We start from the raw sequence: 18220 nt of genomic DNA on the forward strand, positions 1-18220 counted from the left end.
TGGATTGCAAGGACGTGGTGGACGCGCGGGTCCGCCTCGTGTAGGAAATGGTTCTGGACTATATCCTTGCTATGGTTGACGTTATACTGGATGATGCTAAGCGTGTCGAGGCTAGTCATCGGCATCGACAATCATTTCCTCTGTATCGTCCTGTGTCCTACTGCCCTGTGCGTCCTGGTCTACGCCTATCGGCTGTGTACTAAAGGGGAGCCGGGCCTGGTTAGATTCCCTCGCCGCAGCTAGCAGAGCACGTGGCCTCCCGTACGCCCTAGGCTGCGCATCCTTTACATCGTTCTCGGCCCTAGGGCGCTTGTGCCCGACCGCCGCTAGTTGGTTCCGGTGTGGGCTAGCCTCACGGTCGCCGTAGAATCTTGGGGCGACGGTTCTGTTTGTGATTGCCTTGTTTTTCGCTAGTTTCCGCTGTGGGCATTCCGCACTATACGATGGGTGGTGCCCCGGACAGTTCGCGCACCGTCTCGTAGTCGATGTACAGTCCCTAGACATATGGTCTCCTGCACAGTTCGAGCAGGCCTGCTTGTTTGTGCACGTGTAGGTTTGGTGTCCATACTGTTGGCATTTGAAGCATTGGAGGACACGAAAGGATGAGGAGTGCTTTTCTACTGTCTTGAGGCTGTATTGCCAGACCAGGCCTTGTTCTATCGCTAGATCCGCCGCTTTCGCGTCTTGTAGCCATACTATTAGCGCCGAGGCCTTCTTGCCTTCTGGCCATTTCCTATGGAGCCAAGTCGCCTTCTGGATTGGAGAGTTAAGAGTGACCGGGTTGTCCTCTTGGAGAGCGCGTAGGTGACCCTGGTTGGTTGGGTCAAACTCCTTAGGCATGTCGTGGACTAGGATCGTGAATTGTTTCGTTGAGACCTTCGCTGATGCCGCAACCTTAGATGCCCACTGTGGCTGTGCCTCTAGGTGCCTCCTAGCAGTAGCAGAGCTAGTATAGATCTGTAGGGTGCCGTTAGACTGTTGGTTCACTGCGACCACCCCTGGTTGGTTAATTCGTTGGGCGAGCTCCTTGTTCGATAGCTTCGCAACTTCGGCCTGGTCTTCCTTTGCTGCAATGCGGATCGTAACTGCATCGTGCGTTGGGCGGGGGCCTGGTATCGATGCCGCGACCGATGCCCAGCTATGGGGGTGTTGATTCCGGGTGGCCTTGCTAATCGCCTGGGACGTCGTCCTCATTTCTTGTTGCCCTCGGTGATACGACAGTACAAGCGCCGTGCGTAGCTGAGTGATCATTACCTGTAGAGACCGGTAAGGGAGCTGATCGTTAGTTTCCATGCTTTTTGCGTCCTCTATAAGTTGCTGCCAGTTGTCTTGGGGGGGCTTCGCCTGTAGGGCCGTAGGCGCCGTTAGTACCGTAGCCTGGGCTGCCATTGCCTAGGAGTTGCCTAATGTAGCTAGGCACCTCCGCGGCGTTTGGAGCTGAAGAAACAGGGTGAAGAGAGCTTCAAGCTGTCCAGATTGAATGGGGTAGAACTCCCTCAGTCCTAGGGGCAGTGGCCTGCTTTTTATATCGTTGGAATGGCCTTGATAAGAGCTTTCGAATGTGTCGTGTTTTGGCGCAGAGATCGATGATTCCGTCAATGATCCGTCAGTAGTGTTACGCGACGTATATACTTTTACGTAAGTACGAACGGCCGACGCCGTAAACACTCGGCAAGCGCTAGCGCCTATCTACTAGCCTAACGATATAGTTCTACTAGATACCTATAATATTAAGACTATGCGCCTAAGTAAGAAACTCGATTATAAGTTCCTTAGACCGTTTCGAGTCGTTAGGGCCGTAGGTAGACGCTCGTACGAACTCGAACTTAGCGATAGGATATAAATCTATAACGTATTCTATACGAGTAAGTTACGCCGCGTAGTAACCGAAGGGATACCTAGATAACGTAGACTACTACTAGCGCCCGTAATCGTTAAACGCGAAGGCTAGGTATTGGAGGAATACGAAGTAGAGGATCTAATAGATTCTAAGATTAGGTATAACGATAATGTACTTTACTACCGAGCGGGCTTTACTACCGAGCGGGCTACTTTTGCTAAGAACTATACTACTTCTACTTTAATTACGACGGTATCTTAATACGACGACATCCTATAGAATCGTTACTAGGAGGACAATTCCTCTTTAGATTCTTCGCTATCTAGCGAGTCTACTTAATAGGTACGTACGTTATGCCCCGACTCGCTATATCGCTTATAGCGTCGTAGCCTTAGTACTAGCCGAACACTATCTAGCGACTCTCTACTCACTTCCTACCTCCTAGTATCCTCTAGAGGTATTAATTACGACACCTTATCGAAGGTTAGAGACCCTCTAGAGTAAATATACTTACGCTTTCGTGCTTTCCGCTATATAAGGGCCTTATTAGACTTACGTAGCTTACTAATCTCGCTTCGTATAAGAGCTATCTAATACGCTATCTCTCTACTCCCTCTCTATTACCCTATTAAACGACCTTCCTCTTTCTACTACGCCTTTCTAAACCCGTAACGACGCTCTAAGACGTAATGACACCTATTATGAACCCTATCTCGTCGAAGTTATAGGTGTCCTAGTTAAGGATGCTATACTTCTCCTTTATATTACGTATAAGTAAGAACTACTTCTCGATAACGTCTAGATCTTCTATTAGGGCTCACTAACGATCGTATCTACGTGTTATACGAACCTTTAGCTCACGATACCGCCTAATAAACCTGTCTATCTAATTAAGACTAGCGGGCTTAAGACCCTTCTCTTATAGTAATAAATCGGCTATTACTCGTATACTAGCCTTTAATAGCGGGAAACCTCTAAGATCTAGCTCGAGTATATACTTAAGTATCACCCTCTCTTCTAGCTCTATAAGCTTCTTCGAATTGGGCTCGTAGTTACCCCGAGGAGGTTGTCTATTTAATCGATACCCTAGTATAGTTCGAGACGCGTCGTATACCTTTATAGTAAGTCGATTCGTAATTATCGCGTCGCGTTTCGTAGCCTAGATAGCTAAGGTCAGTTTAGCCTCGTTTGAAGATAATATACGCTGTAATGGTAGTTATATAGCTGTATCTATAGAAGTGGTACAGTTCTTAGTAAAAGTGGCCCGCTCGGTAGTATAGCCCGCTCGGTAGTAAAGTACGTTACGTATTTCTAGAGTCTACTTAAATTTTAATAAGCTTATAAGTAATACTTAGTATTAAGTGAAAATAACATTGCTTAAGCGATAAATAATGATGTCACACTAAGCCTAATCGGGTTAGGCAAATGAGATGTCATTTTCCCTCTCGATGCCTAATGACAAGAGCTGAATAATTATCGTCATTCTTCGCGGGGAATTTCAAGGACCAAGGCGATCACATGTCTGAGGAGACGGAAACCCTTTCATCTACTACATATGCACTGTATTTCAGGCTCAAGGCTTTCGTGATCGCCAATAGTGCCGGCCATCACCAGGACCAATACTGTCATTGTTGATGGGACAGTAGGTTCAAGTCGCAGCGACCCACACGAATACAGCTTGTTTGCAAAGTCGGTCAGCGAACGATAGTGGATATATGGTCTGGTCGTCATGGACCGCCTCGATCATGCCCGTAACGAAAGGTCATTTTCGGTTCAGCTAATGATGCTGCAACAATAAGCTGACAACGTCCAACATCAACCTGGCCACAAGCTACGCACGCGGTCGACTCCACCGACAGACCGGTACGCATCGATGCGTATACGTCGTCCAAGAGGCCTGTGGCAGACATGAGCTCGGGACCCAATGTTGCGAGGTCAAACAAGGATGGCCGCATTCGATACAATGGGCGGGTGGAATCGTCCGAGGGGGCCGCATGCCATTCACACTTTCAACTTCTCTGCCAAAGGTGAAGTCCGTATGATCCCCTTGTCTTCGTTGTAAGACTGGAAATGGAGAGGACGAGCGTATGGCCACCGCTCCCTGGACGATGCATGCTCTAAGCAGCTTGGAACCATCCGGAGTCGGTTCGATGCCCACGATGAGCATTATCAGCTCTAGCTTCGTGCAATGTTCTATGGAGCGCTTGACGAGATGGGTCAACCACTGGCCGAAGATGCTCTGAGACAGCGCTGTGCGCAAATGGTAAGTGCCTCCGCGATTACAGCGAGGAAGCGAATGGTCGAAGTCTTGGTCGTGCCAGGAAGTGCAATGTTGCCGCTTCACATGCAGCAAACATCTTGACACTCGACACAGTGAGTCAAGTTGCGTGAAGTGAAGCGATTTGCGCTAATACGCACAACGTTTCGTGAATTCCAGCCAGACAAATTCGATAGAGACGCTCAGCGCTTGCATATCTCGAGTCTGAAACCAGAGCCGGCCCCTGACGACATTGCCAGGCATCCTGGCCCTCGCGAAGCATCCCAGGCATCGTGTAGTTCTACCGCATTCTGATTCGTCTGACGGCCGTCGCAGCAGTCAACGACCTTGTCTCAGGTCGCGTCTGCGGCAGACGTTTGTGCCGAATGCCAGCATCGTCAGCTATTTCCCAGTACATGTACTATTCCAACCCTAATCCATAGATCTACTGCCATGTCTTCCGCCACGTGAGCACCAACGACGTTCTTTCTGCACGCAACCAACAACATTAACATTACTGTACAGTGTACGATCGCTGCGAACAACCATTCGAACGCGAAGAGGAGGAGGAGGACATCATCTCGTTTGTCAGCAGAGCATTGAAAGCCGCTGCCACCACCGAAGCGAGCCAATTTCATCTGCCGCACGGCCTGCACCTCGTCCATACCACACACCACACACCACACACCACACACCACACACCACACACCACACACCACACGTTCCACCCATTTCGGCCCACTGCCTACCAAACAACATCCGGAAGCACTGGACCTGCCATCCAAGCCCGCGCTGGAGGCGGCCACTCTTTTGTTCGACATTGGCCGCGAGGCAGGACTGCTTGCTGATGAATTGCGCCGGGAGCAGTGCGACTGCGTGAAACTGGCACGAGTGCGCGACTTGTTGCGAGGAAGGGACGATACACGCCTGTACGACAGCTGGACCCGATACAGACACGTTCCTTACGACACACTCTGCAGCAGCAATACACAACAATCCTCCTAATCGATCCGATCACCGTTCAATAGCAGACAGCTTGAGCTGTGTTTACCCTAGCAACCGACCACAGGATCTGCCGATAGGCACTAATACGAACCACGAACCGACAACCACGAAGACGATAGTAACGAACCGCAATGCGATACCACACGTCCACTTTCGCGCTACTGGCGCTTCCAGCGACAGTCTTAGCAGTAAGCCTCGCCGACTTCAAGCCACGAGTATCCGACCTTCCTTCGAAATGCCAGACTGTGTACACCGAGACGATCGACGGCTGTTCACCCACCGACTTTACCGCATCGACATGCAGCACAGGTTGTGTCAAGGCGCTTCAAGCGTTGGTAGCAGATGTGAAGAGTGCTTGTGGGAATGAGGACATCAGTGGAGAGAATGTAATCGCTGCTTTCCTCAACAACGCTGGACCACAAGGACTTTGCACCAATGCGAACGCAGTCTTGGGAAGTGGGAGCACAACAACGAGCCCAGCTTCATCGTCGAAGCCATCGCCATCTTCGAGCGCAACACCTACGTCTTCACGGCAAGCTTCAAGCACAAGCAGTGAGGTGACAACAAGTACGGCTGCCAGTAGCACCAAGACAGCCACAAGTCTGGAGAGTGCGACATCTACGCCATCGTCATCGATAGCAACCGATCCGTCGTCATCTCCCACTGCAACTCCAACACAGGCTGCCTCGCATTCGAGCTCGAATGGCAACAGCGGTGGCGGAAGCCCGTTCGATACCGAAGGCAACATGCATTCTGCGGCAACTGCCATCGAAAACACAGTGGCCATGATGCTGCTTGCGGTCCTCGTTGCTCTTGCCGGCGCGCTTCGATAGCAAATGTAATGCTGCGAACGAAGCACAACACTGAGTAACGTTCGCCAACCGACTCACACTACCGCCATTCGATGCGAACTTCCTTTAGCGACCATTGTTGCAGATACCCCTGTTTGATGCTGTTTGTGCATATTGCTGTGTTTTAGCGGGAGTTTGATCGGTCGGGAGCATCATTGCACGGGCGGCGCAACGGGAGGGCATGTTGGGTGGGATAGGTTTCATGCCATAGCATGGAGGGCCAGCGGGCGGCGGGAAGTTTCTGGTGAAGAGGTCAAGCCGGAACGGTACGCATGGATGGAGGAAGCAGAGCGGCTTCTCAGCCCGTCGATGCTGTAACAGTATGGCATGTGTAGCATAGAGAACAAGATGACCTACGAAGGAATGACGGAATGTCTACGAATATGCCACTGCATTTTCTTTTAGTGCCACACGCGACAGACACGAGCTTGCAGGAGAACGGAGGTAATTGAAGATGTCCAAGATGCTTGAGCTGTGACGTTGTTGGTGAAGCTTTCGCGATTGCTTACATGTATCTTTGCTGTGTCCGACAGGTTGAGACACGCACGACATCTCTTCTGCTTTGTTTTGCCGCCGGAGAATGTCAGGTCGAGTTCTTGCGTAAAGCCGTTTTCCAAGAGACTGGCCTGGCGTCAGATTCGCGACTAGCGGCGATTGAGGCGATCCAAGCTCCTCATACTTTTTCGACGGGGGTCATCGGCTGCCTCATTACATGTACTCTTCGATTACGACTCTCGTGTCCATTGTCTCCCCCCTCACCACATCACAATGGCGTCCAAGGCCGCAGTGAGGCCCTTGGCTGCCGTCAGTGCCTCCATTGGCCTGAAGCAGGGAGCACGGCGAGGTCTTGCGACAGCGCGGCCAGCCCAGTCGCCCTTCCAACAAGCGTTGAGAGCCGGCAACAAGTTCGACAAGCAGCAACTGCGTACGGGCTTCCGCAGAGGATACGCGGACCAGCTGCCAAACACCAAGCAGGTCAAGAAGGGCTCGTGGAGGGTGCTGAGGTGGACATGGCGCATTACATACCTTTCGACGCTGGGCCTTCTGGCATACACTGCATATGGCATATGGGATAGCCGGAATCCTGCAGAGCAGCAAGAACCGGATCCAAACAAGAAAACTCTCGTCGTCCTTGGTGAGTTCGACTCGAGCTTGATGCAATGCCGTCGGCTACATGCACACTGACACATCCAAGGCACTGGCTGGGGATCTGTTTCCCTGCTAAAGAACCTGGACACCGAAAACTACAACGTCGTCGTCGTCTCGCCTCGCAACTACTTCCTCTTCACGCCTCTTCTGCCATCATGTACCACCGGAACGATCGAGCACCGCTCCATCATGGAGCCGATCCGCAACTTCCTCCGCCACAAGAAAGCATCCGTCAAGTACTACGAAGCCGAAGCCACCAAGATCGACTACGAGAAGAAGATCGTCTACATCAGCGACGACTCTGAGATCAAGGGCGCTCTGTCACAGAATGAGATTCCATTCGATATGCTGGTCGTCGGTGTAGGTGCTGAGAATGCGACATTCGGTATCCCAGGTGTGCGCGAGCACGGCTGTTTCTTGAAAGAGGTTGGTGATGCTCAGCGAATCAGGAAGCGAATCATGGACTGCTGCGAAACTGCTACATTCAAGGATCAATCGATTGAGGAGAAGAAGCGTCTGCTGCACATGGTGGTCGTCGGTGGTGGTCCTACTGGTGTTGAGTTCGCTGGCGAGCTTCAAGATTTCTTCGAGAATGACCTGAAGAAATGGATCCCTGAAATCGCTGGAGACTTCCACGTCACTCTCGTCGAAGCGCTGCCATCCGTCCTGCCGTCATTCAGCAAGAACTTGATCGACTACACCGAGAAGACTTTCAAGGAAGAGACGATCGACATCCGAACAAAGACTATGGTCAAGAATGTCACATCTGAGTACATCGAGGCGGAGTTCACTGGTCCAGACGGCAAGAAGCAGGTCGAGAAGATCCCATATGGTCTCCTTGTGTGGGCTACTGGCAACGCTGTGCGCCCCGTGGTCAAGGACTTGATGAACCAAATTCCAGCTCAAAAGGATGCCCGACGTGGTTTGAACGTCAATGAGTACCTCGTTGTGAAGGGTGCCGAGAACATCTGGGCTGTAGGAGACTGTGCTGTTGCGAACTATGCCCCTACTGCCCAAGTTGCTAGCCAGGAAGGTTCTTTCCTCGCGAGGCTGTTCAACCAGATGGCTAAGACTGAGGAAATTGAAGGCCAGCTTGCTGTTTTGTCCGAAGAGCAGGCCAAGGCTGCTAACAAGGAGGCCAGAGATCACGTCTTCGGCGAGATCAAGGATCTGCAGAAGAGGCTACGTCGCGTGAAGCAGATGGGTCCATTCGAGTACTCCCACCAAGGCTCGATGGCATATATCGGCAGCGAGAAGGCTGTTGCTGATATCAGCTGGTTGACTGGAAACCTGGCCAGCGGTGGCCAGCTGACCTACTTCTTCTGGAAGTCGGCATACTTGAGCATGTGCTTCAGCAGTGAGTGTTCTCCACAGCGCGTAGCGAGACAACAGCTAACCTCCATCACAGCACGCAACCGTGTCCTCGTCTTCATGGACTGGATCAAGTCCTACTGCTTCGGCCGTGACGTCTCACGGGAGTAGATTTGTGCTTTCAGGACGATGAGCCTTCTTCCCATTTCAGGATGGTGTGAACTACGGATCAACAGGCGCGCGATTGGGGAAGATACCTTTGAGCATGGTGCGCGTTATAGAGTGGGATGGGATTCGATGTGGCCGGCTAGTCACAATGTGCGAGTAGAAACATGCGCGCTTGAGCGATAGATCTGACTGTGATTAACGTAGCGCGTACTGGGCTAATTTTATGTTGTAGTCTGGGTGCTCGTGCACTTGCCGTTTCTTTGTGTTGTGCCTGCTGTGGAACATATCGGCGCACGGATGCTGCCGAGACCTCAGCTGATATGGACTTTCAGCTTCAATATGAACTGCACCAAACGACATCGTGGAGGCAAAGTTTTCCTCTCGACTTCATGGATCATCAACTGCTATCCGCTTGCTAGCCGTCTCTGAGCATTCCCTTTCCAGCAGCACCGCTCGCCTAGCCTGCAACATCCTGACTTTCGACCTCGAAGAGGCCCCTCTATACTCAGCCATCAGCTATGCCTAGAGAAACCCCCACGAGCGCCGTTGTATCAAGATCAACCACACCGAAGTCTTGGTCCCGGCCCAAGCAGAAGATGCACTGTGGCACGTAAGCTCGGACGCGGACTCTGGCGTGTCATACTTCTGGATCGATGCCCCGTGCATCAACCAAGCAGACCTCGAGGAACGCTCTCATCAGGTCTCCATCATGTTCAGGATCTACGCGAGAGCCGACCAAGTACTCGTCTGTCTAGGTCTACCATTCGAAGGCTACGAAGAGGCAGTTCAAACTGTCTATGGGGTTGCTAGTGGGTTGAGGTCCAGATACAAGACCACGCCGGAGCTCGCGACTGAAGAACTTACGGAATATATCATGCAATCCGTGGAGAGACTCCTGCGGGAGAGGACCGTGGCGGAGGCCGATGAATCGCCACTCACGCGCATAGGACTCACCCTGGCAGCAGGATACTACCCATTCGCTGAGCCTGAAGAGGACATGGGCGAGACACACTTTGGAGCATTTCTAGAAACCACCACGAAGAGTGGTCTCTGCCGGCGTCTGAGTGATCCCGCCAGAGCTCGACTATGGAGCGGCTTGGGCGATGCAGCACGATATCTGCTGCAAGTCCGCATTCATAGCCATTGTCGCTGCATATTCTATACAAGTAGGGGTCACATTGTCCTTGGCCCACAACACATGAAAGATCCCGAAGTTGTCTGTATACCCGCAGGAAGTGCGTTCCCGTGGATTTTGCGCCGTGAGGAAGACCACTACATCTTCATGGGGCAGTGCTACTTGTATGGCGTTATGGAGGTGAGTAAAGTGCTCTCCTTTGACACAGGGTAGCCCCTAACCTATGCGTGCTGTAGGCCTATACAGACGGGGTGTACGACCAAGCGCCAAGGGAAGTCTTCGAAATACATTGAGATTGAGATATTTACTGGTCGATTGTTCTACTTCGAGGATGCATGCGTGCGACTGCGAAAGCATTTGAGCAGTTCTATGCTACCAAGACTCTGGTCGATAACAGGGAACATACTGTACTGTAACCTCGAACCCTTGAGTCTACATGGGACCATGCGACTGACTTCTCCATGCGGACGCCGATATCATGCTCTCACCAAGTCGTGCACATGCGTTGTGTAGCTTGTTCGATATGTGAGTTCTTGAAATATTTGAGTCATCCCAGATCTTCGAAGCAATGCTATCAGCGCGTGCCAGCCAGGTCGTGCTGCCTTGGTAGTCGTTCTCTTTCTCGCAGTGTTCGGCAATCGACTCCATGGTATACGCAGAAATGGCATCTTCACATATCGTGGACCTCGAAGGACCGATCTTGCTCCATGATCCTCGTTGTACGATCTCTAGGCGGAGGGCGTGCGCTTGAATATGGTCTTGGGTAACGGTATATAGCTCGGCAAGTGTATACGCCGCTTGCCTTGCTTCAACGGAGTCGAGACCAAATTGGATGATTGCGAGCTGGTGGGCATCTCCGGCCAGAGATATGGCAGTGGCGAGTTCTCTTGCTCGTCTCGCGGGGCTAGGGTTCGACACTTTCCTGAGCTCTTGCTCTCCTGTACGCCTCGCTAGCGTGATGACCGAATCCATGACCTTGCAAGAGGCAGGGTGTGACTCCCCATGATCGCCAAAGCCATCGCTGATCATCTCATACATTTTGAGCAGAGCGCGGCGGGACAGGTCAGAGGACTCCTCGTCTGCCAGCAAGATGGCACAGACTTTGGTGACTGGATGATCCACGCCGAGCCCCTTGGCAGCGTACTCTCTGATCAGCTTCATGAGCTCAGTACGACTCTCGGAGCACATTACAGTATTGGTCGGTGACAGCGTATAGAGAGCTTTTCGGACGAAGTCAAGGGAGACCTGACCGCTTCTGAATAGGGACTGAAGTAGCCTCTTGGCGTCATTGAATGCCGGTACTGCAAGACCTTCGGTATTGCCAATCTTGGACTGGTAGATGGCGTTCTCTACCCTGTCCCAGAACGATCGACTAGTGTCAGTGGCACCTTCGTTCAAGAACATGTGCTGCGATATGTTGGACGGCGTATACTGGATCTTGAAGCTGATGAAATGGTCCATAGTCGTCCACAAGAGTTCCACGTTCCGATCTGCCGCGCTTGATGACAACTGCATTGTCATGGGAATGCAATCGTCGTTGTTATCCTTTCTGAAAGAAGTGCCAGAAGGAGTAGTAAAAGTGGCTGCCAGTGATAGACGGTCCAGCCGTTCGCTTGGAAGAATAGTATCTACCCCAAGTGGATTGTATAGACGTCTCTGGGATAAATTCTGGGATCCCTGAGGTGAGGTGATGGCCTCACTGGACGGGCTTCCATCGACGATGCTCTGGTCTGAGCTACTGGGCGTATGCTCTTGTGAAGTATGAGGCGAGGAGGCTTCGGAAGAGCTTTGCCCATAGCCCCTTCCAGGAGAAGACGAGAGGCTCTTGCTGCGGTCGAGGCGTTGCTGAGCCGTGAGGAAACGCTTGACCTTCTTCATGTCATTCTCACTGAAAGAAGTTGCCTTCGTCATGCCGTGGATGAACTTCTCCTTGTCTGCCCTGCGAAGATTTTTCTGTACGCCCCAGGATTTGAATCGAGCATCGAACATCCGCTTGCTGGTAGGCGATCAGCCTGATATAGAGTCAAGATGATTCTTCTGTTGACAGGCTCGTACCTTGCTCGAAACCCGTATTGCTGATCCATATGTTTCCTCATACAACTCAGGCTCTGGCGCAAGTACATTGCAGTGATTTCGTCTCTGTGCGTGCGCCATTGCTCCGCAGATGGTCCACGCGTAATGCTACAGTCTGACATGTTTGCCATCCGTTAAGATGACGCAGGCCATACTATTGTGACAAAAGTACACTGGAATGGGTGAAGTGGCCACGATTCGGGTGTTCAGAAGGAAGACAAGGTTGTGCAGAAATGGAGCCGTGTATCGTCCTGACTTGTTCATGCACGACGGTGTAACTGAATTGTCGTGTGAGGGAGATGATGGAGCATACCGGCCTGAGGGGCAGTGCACACAGTGTGAGTGGTCGCACAAGGCGGATGTGTGGCGAAGCGCCCTGATCCAAGGCATTCGTGCAGCCTCGAAGGCAGACAGCCTGTGAATGAGGTGGCAAAGGTCGCAAAAGCTCCATGCATTAGCGCTTCATGACAGTGTCCGACAAGTCCTATGCCGCCAGAGGGGGATGCGGCGTGCTGAACTACAGCATTGTCCGGTGAGGTAGTCTAGGAGCTGAGCTTGCGCGGCTGGTGTCCAAACTCGGTGTTGTAGCAAAAGGACAGGCAAAAGATCCGTCTTCGAAAGATACTTGTATCCACGACTACGCGTATCTTGCCCTGTATCGTCTCATCGCACCTTCCTTCCTGGCGCTTGGATCATTGCCGAACGGGAACGCGCCACCTTTTGCCTTCCTGCCGTGCGGCCCGTGCCTGCCTCCCACCTGCACGGTCCCACCCTCCGTTCGCCCGATGGTCCATCGACCTCGCCCTTTCCTTTCTTCTCCCCCACCGCAACGACCTCACCTCCCGCTATCCGACTCTGTCTTGTCCTCAACCGGCCGCCTTCCTCTGTCCGGCGGTGGCCGCCCTCTTCGACGTCATGCTCCAACCTCAGCAACGTTGAAGTCGTCACTGCAGCTGAAGTGAACGCAATGCTTCAATGGTGCGCATGTACGGAAAGTACTACAGATCATATGCTACCCAGCTGTCCTGCCGCCTCACCTGGGTAATATCCGGGAGCTGAGCATGGTTAACTGGAAGTCGTTTGACATGCTTCTTCTGCCGACGGTCCAGATCGATCCTCGTCAAATACAAGTCCCTTGCCGATGCTGTTACAGCTAGGACTGTGAGCACCCTAGAGGCTGTCAGCATAAGAAGTAAATCCATGTAATGCATGTACTCACGATGAGATTGTTGCTGCCAAAGCTACCCCGAAGTGGTGTGCCCTCATCTTCCAGGCTAGATAGACATCGATCCCGTCGAGCGCAGCACACGAGATGGCCTTGAAGGTGAAATGGCGGGACTTGAGCCGGAAGAATTGCTCTTGTGTGTGGTGCTTCAGTTGGTCTGGAATCTTGTAGACGGCGAGGCACATCGTCATAAGTATCATTCCCGCGAAACCCTACCAATGGCGTTGTCAGAGAAAGAATGCTAGAGGAAGGCTCGATTGAGGCCACTGCTCACCATAAAGACCGAAAGTGGCGCAAGAAATGTCGCTGTCTCGTCGCTGTATCTCCTTGTGCAGGCCGAAGCATCAATTCCGGCAATAAGCAAAACGACGTGAGCCAAAGCGGCGAGAACGGCGGTCGTGGTACGGTACAGGCGGTCCTGGACTCTGATCATATTTGTTGGTGGTGGCAAGAGTACAGAGAAGGGATACTTTCAAGTCACGCAAATGCGTTGGTTGAGATTTCTTGCTGGAGGGTTGGACCGTCTGGGAATCATATGGTTGAACCATCAGATCAGTTCTCTGCTGCGCACAGACCGAGTCTCGTCGCAGCCACCTCTAACTAAAAAGTACCGCTGGAGTGACCGGCCTTTGAGCCTCATTATGGTTCTTGGCGTCTCTGAGGACGGCCATGCGGACGAAGGCAACCGCTGCGCCCAAGGCTACTCGGTATATCCACCAGCGAGTCGTCGCCCTCGTCAAAATCCGGTCATTACTACGACAACTTCTCAGTGCACTGTCAAGTCTTCTGCCCTCTGCTCCGCAAGATCATCGCCACTGGGTTCCACACCGTGTGCGGCCTCATGCTCCACAATCTTTCTGATATGATGGAGCTAGGACTTTCGAACGAGTCGTCGACTACTCTTGCTTCATGCCTATCTGCCATCTCATCGGCGCTGTCTCTATACACCATGCAGCTCACCAACACGATCCGCAGACAGTGCTCCATCGACTTATGCGAAACGAAGAGAGGTTTCAACTCGCACCAACTACAATGTCGAGGATGCAACGGCATCGAAGAGCTCCTTGCATGGCTTAGAGATGCCAGACTGACAAACCCCTACTATGAAGGTGTCTTGGAGTCCGGCAGGATACACCGAACCTTCGCAGAGCTGGACGGGTGCGCCAGTTCACACGACTGCGTTACATGCCAGGTCATCCGACGCGCTTTCTATCTGGCGCAAATAACACAAGCGGGAGTCAAAGAGCTCACCGCAACGTCCAAAGACGCAAACATATTCGCAAGACTGCACTGTACCGCCAAGCACATATTCATGGAAGTCGTCATTGGCTCGGAGAAGTTCGACGAGAAGTCCGCATGGATCTTATGCTCCGATGAGCCTCACTACCAAGGGAAGGAACTAGCTGTCGCCCCGCTCGACTTCGAGGACATATTTATCAACCTCAAGCCTCGCATCGACGACTGCCATGATCACCACCGCTGTTCCAATCTTGGGTACTCGTTGGAAAATCCTTCCTGGCTCGTCGAGCTGTTGCCGCATGGCATGGCGAGGCTGGTCAAGCCACCAGCTTCTCCATTTCTCAAGTATGTATCGTTGAGCTATTCCTGGGGCAAGCCGGCCAATCGAAAGGAGAATGAGATATTCAAAAGGACCGCTGAGCTTACTGCTGATCCACACAACTTCGTGCATGAGGGATTCTCCCGCTCGCTCCTTCCTCTGACTTTACAAGACGCCATGCGCATCACAGAGGCTTTCGAGGTCCAGTACATATGGATCGATCGTCTCTGCATCCCCAAACGTGCCAACTGGGACGATGAGGCATCCAAGATGCACGAGGTCTTCGGCAACGCATACTTTACGCTCGCAGCGACCGGTGCGGAAAGGGCATGGGATCCACTGGATACTGGTAGACAAGCTTGGTCCTATCGCCCACGTCGTTGTCAAGTGGATGCATACTGGTTGTCTACGATTGACATGAGTCTAAACGACATGCGCGTACATGCACCACTGTCTCAACGCGGCTGGGTCATGCAGGAAGAACGTCTTTCTCCACGTGTCTTGTATTGGTGTGGCCAACGAGCCTATTGGTCGTGCGCACAAGGTGACCCATATATTGAAGGGTCGCAAGGCCTCTGCGATAACAGAGCGTCCAAAGACTGGAGCCACCCACAGGCCTTTCTGAGGTCCTGCTATCGAGGAGATGCTACTGACTTGGAGGAGGAGTGGCTAGACATTGTGGCATCTTATGTCCGTCGAGACCTCTACCGGGATGTTGACCGCTTCCTTGCGATTTCGGGTCTCGCCACCAGGTACCTCGACGCCAAAAGCATCATGCTCGATACTGACCAGAAGGAGGAATATCTTGCTGGCCTGTGGCGAGGCAACATCGCCCGTGGGCTGGGTTGGGCTGTGCCTGGAGGCACAGCTAATGAGAGGCTCAACAGCATCGGACCAACGTGGTCATGGGCATCTTTACCATTGCGAACGGAGATCAAATTTGGCACAAAGTTCGTTGAGTGCCCGAAATTCACGTTGTTGACGGAGTACCACCGAACTACCGCGAAGAACAGTATGGAGGCTGTCAACATCGGTGCGAAGTTTGACATGACCCTGGACATAGAGGGTCAGTGTCGTGACTTCATCAGCAAAGGGGCCGACATAGTCCCTTGGAATGATGTCTGCATCAAGAGAGGATCTCAAGAGCACTTCGTCTTCAAACAGGGCCCTCAGAAACCGGTGTACGCAAGAGACGCGGACAGTGGACGCGTGCTTTCATATGAAGCGCATCAGGTCCATGTGGTCGGGCAGCTCGACTACTTGGACAATGTGACCGACAGTGTGCCCGAAGAGAAGACCATGCAACTGTTAGCATTCGAGGTTAGCCACTCAGCAATGCTGCTATTACTCGTCCAACGGAAAGACGACGATGGGGCGCTGCGCTGTGCCCGAGTGGGAGTGGCATGTGGATATCGAAAGAACTTCTTCGCCGGCTCGAAGATCCAGAGGATTCGCTTGGTGTAGGTAATTTGATACGTTCGTGCTTCGATATATTCTCGGCCTAGAATGTTCAATGTAACGGCAGACGGCAGACTCGAACCACACTCCCTAAACAATCATAATCGCTCGAATCTCATAGTTCATTATGATCGTAAAAGTCCTCACTTCCCCAACCGCAGACCCTCACCGGATCCGGTACACTCCAGTCCTCGGAGTAAGGGTCCTCAATGTCGGCATAATCCAGATGATCGTTACCGCCATAACACCACGACAGCTCTCCGCCATCAACAGCCTCACAAACCCAGTCGCCGATCATCAGTCCGGGTGGTCCCAGCATACCCCAATCGCTAAATCTCTGAGACCATTGTCCGACATTGAGATCCAGCCTACCCAGAGATACCAACCCGGCCTTCTGCCTGTTCCCGTTTACAGACTCAAACAGAGCCGGAACAGAGGTACGGTTGAGGCTCGGATCATGAGAAAAAGGGGGTAACTGCTTGCTATCGGACTGTCTGCGCAGGCCCGGGTACTCAGATGCTCGACCAGCTCGTACTAGCAAGTGGTCTGGTGGTTCGATGTTGACTTTAAGGTGCGTCAATTGTGGGAGCATGGCAGCAGCCTTCAGGGCAGCATGATCGAGAGACCACGTAGATCGATCTTCGATATCAGGCACAATCCGAGCAATATCTACCTCAAGGGCTGAGATATTTGCATTCTGCTGTGAGATCTGATGCAGTTGCGAGGCGTTGAGAAATGGTCTTGGTAGATAGTAGGTGCCAAACGTCTCTAGGCAGTGCTCCTCAGATGGTCGCGAGGAGCAGTATTCGTCCCGATTGTATTCGCCTTCTGTCACTGTCAGCGACTCTAGATTATCGCCTGTTGGGCTCAGAGCATCGATTAACTCGTCGTAGGCCTCGAATGCGACATCTTTGACTTTCAGATGCTTGAGCGGGTTTGTCAGGCTTCGCACGAGATCTGAGTATTCTTCCTCAGGTGAGCAGCAATGACTCCGGTGTAGGACTAGACTTTCTGGACTGGCACCACTTGCGACAACAGTCTTCAGCTTGTCCATATCAACGTGGCCCAGGTCGAGATGTCTTAAGCGTGACCAGTCCATACGCTGTAGCCAGACGTCGAGGTTATCATAAGCTACTTCTGGTCCTGGTACACTTCGGGTTTCATACGGGTAGCTGCTGAAGCTCATCATAAAGTTGTAAAAGTCCCGAAGACCATCTCTGATGCCAAGTCGATGTAGTGAACTCGCCAGTAAGCGTACTGTCGAGGCGAGCTTCTTGAACGTGTTGGGAGTGCTGCCTCTTTGGAATTCTCTCGCTCCGTACCGTCGTTCTCCAGCCGGTGTATAATGAAGATCATACCCCGACAACTTGAGCGACTCGAGCGGTGCGAACATTTTTTTGCTCTCTGCAAAGTCAAAGGCACTCTCGTAATGACTGACGACACATCCAGAGTGCGTTATAGCCAGGTCAAGCTCCCTCACGCCGGGGCAGTTGGTAAGAATGTCGTAAAGAAATGGCATGTCGTCGAAATTGGCGTCACTTCCATAATTCATGTGAGCTGTCACCGAGTAGAGGTCGGAGCAGTACTGAAGAATATGCTGGCGTTGTTGCCCGCTCTCACTATGAAAGGGCTCTGAGCCAGCGCTCTGGACGTCCGGTACATGCTTGTCGTAGAAGTCCCAGTAGGAGAAAGGGATGTCGTAGTACAGACGATACCCTGCCTGTGTCTCATCGAGTGCTTGCAGTGTGCTTGTTTTGATTGGAACGTTCAGTTGGTAGTATAACTTTGACAATGTCTCGGGCGCAGTACGAATTGCGTGATCGAGCTGGGTTCGATTCAAGAGCGAAGCATAGCCTTGTAGTATCCAGGTTCTATTGTCGGTTCTGATAGCATCGCTAGCATCGCCTGCTATGATCAAGTCGAGCACTCTCCCTGCTTCCCGTGCGCTCTCTGGAGAGTTATAGTCCAAAACGAGATGATTTGTTGCTGCACACGTAGAGAATATGCACAACGCCAAGAACAAAAATCCGGTCACTCTGCGGTCAGTGACTGCCATAATTGTGAGGTATAGTATGCGCTGTAATCGATCGGACGCCGACACTGCCTTATCTGTTGCGACCGACAGTGGCCAGGTGTCTCTGACAAACAAGTGCTGATGCCTGAAGCCGGAGAACACCTGGCAAAATAATC

General features: G+C 52.1%; 7 protein-coding genes across 7 annotated transcripts; 4 read left to right on the forward strand and 3 right to left on the reverse strand.

Annotated features, from left to right (window-relative positions):
• Positions 1-5233: 5233 nt before the first annotated feature.
• Positions 5234-5935, forward strand: CLAFUR5_03149 (uncharacterized protein; the record flags this gene model as incomplete). The annotated part of the gene is made up of 1 exon (XM_047902297.1): positions 5234-5935. The coding sequence occupies one exon, from the start codon at positions 5234-5236 to the stop codon at positions 5933-5935; it is 702 nt and encodes a 233-aa protein (XP_047758954.1).
• Positions 5936-6721: 786 nt separating this feature from the next.
• Positions 6722-8584, forward strand: CLAFUR5_03150 (External alternative NADH-ubiquinone oxidoreductase; the record flags this gene model as incomplete). The annotated part of the gene is made up of 3 exons (XM_047902298.1): positions 6722-7088; positions 7149-8459; positions 8511-8584. The coding sequence occupies 3 exons, from the start codon at positions 6722-6724 to the stop codon at positions 8582-8584; spliced, it is 1752 nt and encodes a 583-aa protein (XP_047758141.1).
• A 706-nt stretch (positions 8585-9290) lies between these two features.
• On the forward strand, positions 9291-10009 carry CLAFUR5_03151 (uncharacterized protein; the record flags this gene model as incomplete). Its single annotated transcript, XM_047902299.1, has 2 exons — positions 9291-9896; positions 9953-10009. The coding sequence occupies 2 exons, from the start codon at positions 9291-9293 to the stop codon at positions 10007-10009; spliced, it is 663 nt and encodes a 220-aa protein (XP_047758140.1).
• A 139-nt stretch (positions 10010-10148) lies between these two features.
• On the reverse strand, positions 10149-11920 carry CLAFUR5_03152 (uncharacterized protein; the record flags this gene model as incomplete). Its single annotated transcript, XM_047902300.1, has 2 exons — positions 10149-11712; positions 11772-11920. 2 exons carry the CDS (start codon positions 11918-11920, stop codon positions 10149-10151), a joined length of 1713 nt encoding a protein of 570 aa, XP_047758143.1.
• An 867-nt stretch (positions 11921-12787) lies between these two features.
• On the reverse strand, positions 12788-13214 carry CLAFUR5_03153 (uncharacterized protein; the record flags this gene model as incomplete). Its single annotated transcript, XM_047902301.1, has 2 exons — positions 12788-12959; positions 13009-13214. 2 exons carry the CDS (start codon positions 13212-13214, stop codon positions 12788-12790), a joined length of 378 nt encoding a protein of 125 aa, XP_047758142.1.
• Positions 13215-13963: 749 nt separating this feature from the next.
• CLAFUR5_03154 (uncharacterized protein) lies at positions 13964-16036 on the forward strand (the record flags this gene model as incomplete). Its single annotated transcript, XM_047902302.1, has 1 exon — positions 13964-16036. The coding sequence occupies one exon, from the start codon at positions 13964-13966 to the stop codon at positions 16034-16036; it is 2073 nt and encodes a 690-aa protein (XP_047758145.1).
• Positions 16037-16145: 109 nt separating this feature from the next.
• On the reverse strand, positions 16146-18086 carry CLAFUR5_03155 (uncharacterized protein; the record flags this gene model as incomplete). The annotated part of the gene is made up of 1 exon (XM_047902303.1): positions 16146-18086. One exon carries the CDS (start codon positions 18084-18086, stop codon positions 16146-16148), a length of 1941 nt encoding a protein of 646 aa, XP_047758144.1.
• Positions 18087-18220: the final 134 nt, after the last annotated feature.

Source organism: Fulvia fulva, chromosome 2, assembly GCF_020509005.1.
Source record: "Fulvia fulva chromosome 2, complete sequence".
Taxonomy (NCBI): Eukaryota; Fungi; Ascomycota; class Dothideomycetes; order Mycosphaerellales; family Mycosphaerellaceae; genus Fulvia; species Fulvia fulva.